Source organism: Mus caroli, chromosome 13 (assembly GCF_900094665.2).
Source record: "Mus caroli chromosome 13, CAROLI_EIJ_v1.1, whole genome shotgun sequence".
Lineage (NCBI taxonomy): Eukaryota > Metazoa > Chordata > Mammalia > Rodentia > Muridae > Mus > Mus caroli.
In genome coordinates, this window is record NC_034582.1 from 2,402,467 (window position 1) to 2,411,928 (window position 9,462).

The 9,462-nt window shown below is 44.1% G+C and overlaps 1 protein-coding gene across 1 annotated transcript; it reads left to right on the forward strand.

Annotated features, from left to right (window-relative positions):
• The first annotated feature begins 207 nt into the window (after window positions 1–207).
• Klf6 (Kruppel like factor 6) lies at window positions 208–9,140 on the forward strand. Its single transcript, XM_021180784.1, has 4 exons — window positions 208–555; window positions 3,498–4,074; window positions 5,385–5,508; window positions 5,980–9,140. Exons 1-4 carry the CDS (start codon window positions 352–354, stop codon window positions 6,029–6,031), a joined length of 957 nt encoding a protein of 318 aa, XP_021036443.1. The 5' UTR covers window positions 208–351; the 3' UTR covers window positions 6,032–9,140.
• Window positions 9,141–9,462: the final 322 nt, after the last annotated feature.

Below are 9,462 nucleotides of genomic sequence, written 5' to 3' on the forward strand. Positions count from 1 at the left end.
ACCAATAAGGAGGCCTTTAATGAAGAGGCTCGGTCACGCCAGGCGGGGCCGCTGTGTGTCCGCACCAGCGATTGGTGCGAGCTGACATCATCGTCGCGCAGCCCCCGGTACAGGAGCGGCAGGATTGGGTACCCTGTGGGGCGGAGCTCCAAGCTCGTCACGTGGGGGGAGAAGGGGGGAGCCAAGCGGGGGAGGAGGGGGGAGGCTGGCAGCGGAGCTTTGAATAGGGAAGTTTTGCAGGGGTTACGCTTGCAGTCAGTCCGCTGTTTGCAAATATTGCGTGGGCTCGGCGCGCTGCGGGCTGCGGGAGGGTCCGGACCCGGCGTCCGATTGCAGCGCCATCCAGTTTGCATGAAACTTTCACCTGCGCTCCCGGGAACAGTTTCTGCTCCGACTCCTGATCGTTCACCTCCCTGTTTTCCCGACAGCGGGGACTGTCTTTTCCAACCCGACATGGATGTGCTCCCAATGTGTAGCATCTTCCAGGAACTACAGATTGTGCACGAAACGGGCTACTTCTCGGCTCTGCCGTCCCTGGAGGAATATTGGCAACAGGTAAATACGGATTTTTTTTTTTTTTTTTACCTGCCCAGTGCGCCGAGGAGGGAGTCGCGCGGAGGAGCAGGCAAGATGGTGTGTGCTTGGAAGTGCATCTTTTTTATGATGATTAGCATTTGCCTAATTAAAAATATAAAATAATGGTCTTAAGATGTCCTTCTGCTGCCTGGAATGATGAAGGCACTGTAGAGCAAGCCTTCGGGAGCGAGGAGTAGAGTTGTCATTTGTGTGAAGGCGAGCTCTCCTTCCCACTACGTTTTTATTTCTTCATTTTTTTCCCGTGTTTTGCTAATTCCGAGCTTACGAGCAGCATACACCTGGGTGGGGGGACCCCAAATTCTTCTGACCGATCCAGACCTGAGCCCTTGGCACAAGTTTGGGGCTTGTACCAGCTCCAAACTCCACAGCTGGACCCTGTCATATGAACGAGCTTGCCTTGGCTGCCAAAAGATTTGATTTAAGGATTTTGGTTTTGTTTTGATATTTGTATGTCCCAAATATAAAAGTCTTAATATTTTGCTCGCGGGACTCAGTAGTTCTTTTTGAACTCAAGGCCATTTGCAGTTTCTTTTCCGTCTGGATAATTTCTTATCATTCACGTATGCCTGCCTTGTTTTTCTTACCTGCTTTTCTTGTTGACTGCGCGGCGGGTGTGTGTGTGTGGGGGGGTGCTGTTTGCACACAAGTGACTTGTCAGTCATATGACAATGAGTCCATTCCTAGTTGCTTCGGGTCTTACTTTGGGCAAGAAAAATCTCTAATTCCGGCATTTTAGTGGAACTAGAATTTGGGGCAACCGGAATAAAAGAAACACCCCCTACCCCTTCTAAGTCATAGGATTCTGTGAGTGGCAAAAAAAAAAAAAAAAAAAAAAAAAAAAAAAAAAAAAAAATCTCACTTTTATCATTGTCTTTAAAAACGATGATTCTGTGGCCGACTCTCTACGCTTCTGGGTTTTTTTTGTTTTTTGGTTTTTTTTCTCCAAGTGAATTAGCAGATCAAATAAATTCCGTCGGTTTCACAACCTCCCAGGCTTTAAAACGCAGGAAAAGCGAAGTGTTGGCTGAAACCTCCACATGCCGGCTTAATTGTTCACAATCCTCTCTGCCTTTCTCTCCCCCTCTCCATTTTTCCTCCTCAAAGAAGCTGCTCCCTGGGACGTGATTGAAATTGATCTTAGTAGTTTCCTTTAGGCATTTGGGATTTGGGCAACTAGCCAGAGTTGGCTCCTGGTCCCCTTCAGAGCCTTTTAAATTCCCAGAGAGCTTCGATCAGGTCCCCACTGCTCAGCAGTATACTGGAGATTTTAAATTAGCCAGTTGATTAAAGTTTAACAAGATCTTCATAAATGTGTTCGCCATTTCTTTGGAACATCAATAATAGGTATCGCCGCTTCGATTCCTAATACTGTACACACTGTAACAGACATCGAATTTTGGGGGGAAAGGGAAAACAGGCACCCCCTCTTCCTTAGCTTGCTTGTGCTTGCTGTGTGAAGCCGGGACTTAGGATGTGTATACACTGTGATAGAAGGCACGTTGTTAAGTAAGCATTAGCCCTTTTGCTGGTAGCCTGTGCTCAAGATGGTCTGTACCCTGATAACATTTTTTTGTTGCAGTTTAGTGCCGAAATTTCTGTCTGTAGAATAAAATACACAGAGGCACAGACAGCCTTATATGGGCATGCAGGCAAAGCTAGTGAAAAATCAGGGCCTACATAATTGAATCCTAAAATCTTTCCTACCGTTTTTCTTTTCCAGTGGCTAGAAAGTTTGAGATGGTGGGGAGAGGGGATTGCTGATCTCTGCAGTGTGTAGCTCCTTGAAAGGTTGGTGGCAGGGCTGGGAAGGGGCACCCTGTTATGGCACACTGCATGTATATTTGAGCCGGGTCCTTATTTGGCTGCAGGTCAGAATTTCAAAAGGAAGTCTCCTTTGGCATTGCGTGAAAGAAAAAGGAGTGATGACTCATACTGTTGTACCCTTGGCCAGGAGATAAAGTCCTTGTTCATTGTGGGACTCCCAGAAGGGCCAGGGAGTAATTTCCCCTTTCCATCCTTTACAATAGCAGATAGCTACTCTGGAAGAATTCACTTCTGTTGTCAAGGTTTCTTGTTTCCCTCTGGCCAATGCAAAGAAATCATTAAAGTTTGGTGGTATCCATAGTCCTGGACTTGGGAAATGACATTTAAAAATATGCATGTGTATATGTGTGTGTGTGTGTGTGTCTGTGTGTGTGTATATATATATATATATGCATGCATATGTATATGTATATCTCTTAGGTCCCAGCTACACAGAAAATGAGAGGTTTCTTTTCAAATTTATCGATGCCCATGAAGTGAATACAGACAGATATCTGCTGTCTGTTCTCTGACTACAGCCAGCCCTATATTGTCAGCTGTGCCCCCCAAGGGGGGTCTTCAGACCACACTGCACACTGTGCAATAGTTCTGTCCTGTTGTGTGAATACTCTTGGATGGCTAGGACTCTCTCATTGATGCTCATAGTTCTAGAGACTGTCAGAGGACCTGGTTAAACCTGTTGGGTTGGTGGGAGGGGGAGTGATGTGTGTAGGGCTGGTTTTCTTTGTGTGGTTTACCAGGATCGTCATTAGAAATGTCAACACTTGTAACTATAACAACAAAACAGGCTTAGTGATCATCACTCACTGTGACCATTGGTCCAACACTGGAGAAACCAAGAGAGGTCTCACCTCTCCTTTTCCTTCAGATTCCTAGAAACAGCTTTCCTCTAGAATTCTTGGGGAAATAGATTCACATTACAGAAGACTGTGTGACCCACAATACCTGACACAGAAATAATTTACTTGTCCTTTGTTGCATGTTTCTTTTTTTTTTTTTTTTATTCCTGTGTGCTTTCAGTTCCACTTTCAGTAGCCTTAACAGTCACGTGCCTTCTTGTGGTTCCTTTTACACAGACCTGCCTGGAGTTGGAACGCTATCTTCAGAGTGAGCCCTGCTATGTGTCAGCCTCTGAGATAAAATTTGACAGCCAGGAAGACCTGTGGACCAAATTCATTCTAGCTCGTGGGGAGAAGAAGGAGGAATCAGAACTGAAGATTTCTTCTAGTCCCCCAGAGGACTCTCTGATCAGCTCCAGCTTTAATTATAACTTAGAGACCAATAGCCTGAACTCTGATGTCAGCAGTGAGTCTTCGGACAGTTCAGAGGAACTTTCACCCACGACCAAATTTACCTCTGATCCCATTGGTGAAGTCTTAGTCAATTCAGGAAATCTGAGTTCCTCCGTCATTTCCACACCTCCATCTTCTCCAGAAGTGAACAGGGAATCTTCTCAACTATGGGGCTGTGGGCCAGGAGACCTGCCCTCACCCGGGAAGGTTCGAAGTGGGACCTCTGGGAAGTCTGGTGACAAGGGTAATGGCGACGCCTCCCCAGATGGCAGAAGACGGGTACATCGGTGCCACTTTAACGGCTGCAGGAAAGTTTACACTAAGAGCTCCCACTTGAAAGCACATCAGCGCACTCACACAGGTCAGTCCCCTCTTGGGGCCTGGGTGGTCAGCTGCTGGTGGGCGCCCTCAATTGATCAGCGCTGGGAGGGAGCCAGAGCTCCCCCAGGATGTGGTCACAAGCAAGACAATCCTCACTTCCTAGATTCTTGTCTCCAAGGAATTGGGTCGTTTTTTGGAGTTCAGAGTACAATCTTAAAAGACTGAACATTTGAATCAGATGAATGGTTCATGCTTTCAGATTAAACAGGAGGCCAGATCACATTCTCCATGGATACCCAAACCTTCACCCACTGGGTGCTCATTTCCCATTGTCCCATGCATCTTGCTATGTTGGGTTACACCTCTTTCTTTGTCATGTAAGTGCAGGCTCAGGACAGATGCGCCTTGGGCAGCCTGAAGTTTGCTGATGTTGACAGTGGTATTTTGAAGCCTCAAAGTGAGCAAAAGTCTTGGGCCAGTGGGCATTTACTGTGAATACAGCCACATAGAACAAGGGCTTTCTTAACACAGTGCTACTACTTAGATTAAATTCTGATTATTTGAAACTGGCAGCACAACATCCAGGATAGGAGGGGAAGGATAAGAGGATAAGTAATTGTAAACTCATATCTTACCGAGAGGAGAGTCAAATTCTTGAGAGATGAAGTCAGGCACAGAAGAGACACAGAGCTAGGAGAGGATATGAGTGTTCCCCAAGCAAGATGGTTTTTGCCTTGGGTTGATTTGAGCATCATTTTTCACTCATGGGTAGCATTTTATTCTGTTCTACACTTATAATTTAGCTAGTGAGTGATGTCAATTTGGTCGTTTGATTGCCATCTAGAAACTGATCCAAAAGCCCTCTGAATGAGGTTTCTCAGAAACGCATGATTTCAGTTTTGTAGAAATGTAGAAGGTCCCAGACGACTCATTCCACAGGGAAATGAGTAAGGAACCAGATAGTGCTGGAGGGGGCCGTCTCCATGGAGAAAGCAATAAATCTCCTCCCTCAGCAAGGCTGTGGGTCCTGTGGGCTGACATCTCACCCTGCAAGTATGTCATCACTCTGAGTAATTGTCATTGTTATGAGGTAACTTTGATTCGGCCAGCATGACTTTGTCAAACCTGGATACCTGGAATGAACAGCCTAAGTGAGCCCTTCAGGCTAGGTTAGAAAAAAAACCTATGCTTGTGACCTTTAGCTTGCCAAAGGTACCGTCCTGCCATGAAAGCATATGGTGAGGTCTGTAGACTGAGGGGACCCCACGGTATATATGTTGTTCAATCTTCTCCCTTACCCTATCTTGTCAGTGAAGTAATGGTGCCTTTGTCGTGTGCTCTTTTTCCTAGGAGAAAAGCCTTACAGATGCTCATGGGAAGGTTGTGAGTGGCGTTTTGCAAGAAGTGATGAGTTGACCAGACACTTCCGAAAGCATACTGGTGCCAAGCCTTTTAAATGCTCCCACTGTGACAGGTATGTCAATGAAGGCTTCACAGGAAAAAGAAGTGTGGGGTCATGGGAATGAGGAAGAACCAGGGCAGAGTAGGTGTGTGAAATAGGCCCTGGGAAGAAGGCCAGGAGTTTCCCATTACTTGGTGCCATTTCTTTTAAGTCTGGGGCTTTTGCAAAAGTCTCTTGACACCTTGACTAGCTCTCTTAGGAAGCACTGTGCCAGATTTCTATAAGAAAATGGTCTAGGGCAAGGCTTTCAAAATGGGTTCCAATAGTTTTCAAATTCAAAATGTAGACCCTCCATGGGACTTCTGGGACTTCCTGGGTGTTCACTGAAGACTTGTTGAATATGTATTCCTCTGTCTGGGGGTTCCCTGTCCCTAAAAAGTATTGGTAAAGACTCAGAGGCCATGTCCAGGGACTGTGGTATCTGGTGGGCCACACAATCCACGAGACAAAACTCACTGCTTTGTTTCTGATTTGCCCTTGCAGGTGTTTCTCCAGGTCTGACCACCTGGCCCTGCACATGAAGAGGCACCTCTGAAGGAGCAGAGGGACGAATCCTGTAGGCTAAAAGAGGCTTCCAGGCTAAGAGGCGGCCATGGAAGGAGGGATGCCTGTAACAGCCAAAGCATGCCATTTTGCTTCCTATCCAGTTACCTCCAGGGTCCTCTCTTTGGAAGGTCTTTTGAGGGCTACAAAAGTCATGTCAGGAGTGGCATAGCACCCATGGTGCATGGTGTTTGGGTGACCCCGGACTCACCACTGGTTCCTAACCTTCTGAGAGGCTCTAAGCTTTTGGCCGTGAGCATGCGCACTGAGAATGTTCGTGGGTGGGATGATTGTGTTGAGGACCTATTACTGACTGTATGGTGAGGCAGACTTTTTTTTCTCCCCCTTTGTGGTATCAAATAACTGCAAGAGACAGAAAAAAAAAAGCAGTTTGAATGTTTTGTGTGTGAGGAGTATACCAAGGGATGAGTTGACCACCAATCATTTCCTGAAGGGTGTCTGCACCTTAGAAAAAAATAAACAAAAACAACAAAAAAAAAAAAAATAAAAGTTAAAATAAAAAAAAAAAAGATGGAAAAACATGGAGGGTGGGAGCGGGAACTCAGGACCCATTGTGGCGAGTGTTAAGGGCAGGGGGAGCCCCTGTGCCCCTTTCCTGTGTGAAAGGACTTTCTGGTGTCTGGTGCAGCTATAGAATGTGCAGTGTGTCAAGTAGCTTGTTTTACGGGCTACATGGAGCTCATTTGTAACCCATTGTATAAGCTGTATTTACAAATCGCAGTGGTCATTTTCCCTTATAATACAAAAAACAAGTCGTGCATGGTCTGGGGGAGCTATAAACGTTTAACATTTTTAAATCGGGTCTCCAATCTTGATTCCAATTAATAAGCAGCTATAAGATCTAATTTGTGTAGAATAATGATTCCTTAAGCCATTTAGGCCTGGCAAGACACGGTCTCCCCCCCCCCCCCCCCAGATCCTTCTATTTTGTAACACTCCCCATGCAAAATGATCTTGTGCAATGTAGGGTTGTATTTTCAACGACTCAGAATTTGAATTTACTTTTTTTGGAGAATCTTAAGGTACCCTTTGGAGAAATTGGACACTTGTCAAATGTCTAAATGCTAGGGGCCTGGAAATTACCCGTCTAATATCACATTAGGCTAAGAACACAAACTTTTTTTTCTCAGAGTGGATCAAACCACTAGGCTTAGAAACCGTTTTTTCTCACGCAGCTACGTCTCTTATTTATGCCTTGAGGACTATTTCTGGTTTTCTAGCTGTTAATGCACTGTTGACCTTCATAATGGTGCCTTATGCAACTGGCCCTTCTGTGGGGTCAAATACAGGGGAATGGGTGACGCATGCTTAATTAAGGCTCTTTTTTCACCTGGCATTGTACTGTATCAATGTATAATATGGACAAAACAAACAAAGAACAACAACGACAACAAAAAGAACACCTCTTTAAGATCCTCCACAGTGACAAAACGAACGGGTGAAAAGTCCTTTGACATGTCAACATGTGTTCATTTCCAACAACTTGACTGTCAGTGTTAAAATGGGGAAAAAATAGACATGGCAATTGAAAACTAATTCTGCTACCATGAGACTCTTTTAAGAGACCTTGCACAACTGTACAGATCTCACATACCCACACACACCCACACACACATACACACACACACACACACCGGCTGTATTTATTATGTAACATTGTCACACATAAAGATACAGAAGTATTAAACAAACAAGAAAAACCAATGTCAATATCTTGCTCAAAAGGCACAAGTTTTGAGTACCTGTCTAGCTATCTGTTGGTAATACTGAACGTATACTGCTTTTTGTTTTGTTTTTGTTTTTGTTTTTGGAAAAAGTGGATGAAATTTTTTGTGTATGTATATTTGTGTGTATAGTATGTGTATGTATGTGTGTATATATATATTATATATAGATAATATATAAATATTTTTTTAAGAAGAAACTAGAATGTTTAGCTAGAAAATTCTACAGCCTGTGAAGAAGTATTTCAAAATGGCCATAAAGGAGGTTAAAAGAAATTGAAAACTATAACCTAACTTTTATAGAGGCTTTATCTTTAATTTAATAGTTTGTTGGAGACATTGTTGGCGTTGAGTCTATTCCAGGCTGCTGATTCTGCTAGTCACGATTGGCAAGCCTGGAATAGGGGACCTTCGGCCATTTAGAAGGGGCATGAACAAAATACTGGCCAACCAGCTGGACTCAGACACACAAAGGTTTTAATTTTCCTTTCAGCCTTACTAGAAGATCTAACCTAAGAGTAAGCTGACCACAGGGATTGTTTTTTAGAATACTTTTTATGCAGATGAAACTATTTTTTCCAGCATGTAGATTCTTCCAGCTTTTTCAAGGAGTACTTTCCCGGAATTTGGCATACCACAGCGTAGACAGCTGATATTTCTGATATTTCATCCAGCTGCTTGGCTTTTTGGGTGTGGATCTTTACATATATGAGAATGAGTCTGGCTGGGCTGGTATTTCGTTTGATCTTCCTGGAAATGAGCAATGATTAAAGCTCCCTTAACTGTTTTTTGTTTTGTTTTGTTTTATTGTATCTGGCCTGATGAATACATTTCTCTACAGAACTGATTTCATTTTGCTCAAGGGGAAAATGCACTTTTGTTTGGCAATTCAAAATCCTAGCACTTGATTTGCTGGGTTTTGGAAAACTCCTTTTTTGGCCCTGCTGTGTGCTTATCCATAGCAATTCCATTAAGTAAGAAGGTAAACAGAAGAGAGAGGAAACTTGTGCTGGCGCGTCTCGCTTATGAAACACATCGACGTTGCTGGACTGGGTGGGGCTGGGTGCCGTCCGTGTCAATGCCTGTAACTTTAATACTAAGCAGTCCATTCTGTTCAGGTGATAACTGAGCCTCAATCAAGCAGAAACTTTTGCTTGAAATTAAAAAAAAATTTCTATTAGTGAAATTTCTTTATTTCTTTTTTTTTTTGAAGCACCCTGTTATCTAAAGAATCTTTGTAAGATTTTTGTAAAATTTTGTTTTACAAGATTTTATTTGAAATTGTTTTTTGCGAGATTGTTATATTTCTGTATGAATGTATTTTTTATTCGAATAACATAAAAAGAATTCTTATCAGCATCTGGAGCCTGATTGTTTTTCTGGGGTGCAGTGGGGGAAGGGGGTTGTTAACAAATTCCTGCTGTGTTACTCAGCCTGGCTTCCTCCCCGGGAAATCACCATTGTGTAATTCTGAGGGCCTTTTGCCTGGCTCAGTCCCTGCCTTCCCTGTCTTCCTACTTACCACAGCTGTCTCTGGAGGAAGGCTTTTGACATTGCCCCCCCCCCCCCCACTCCCCTCAAATGTACTGAATGCGTTCCAAAGCCTGACAGAAGCAGCCCTAGGTGGGGGGGGGGGGGTGCACAATAGGAAGCCACTTGTTGCTTTTTTTTTCTTCCT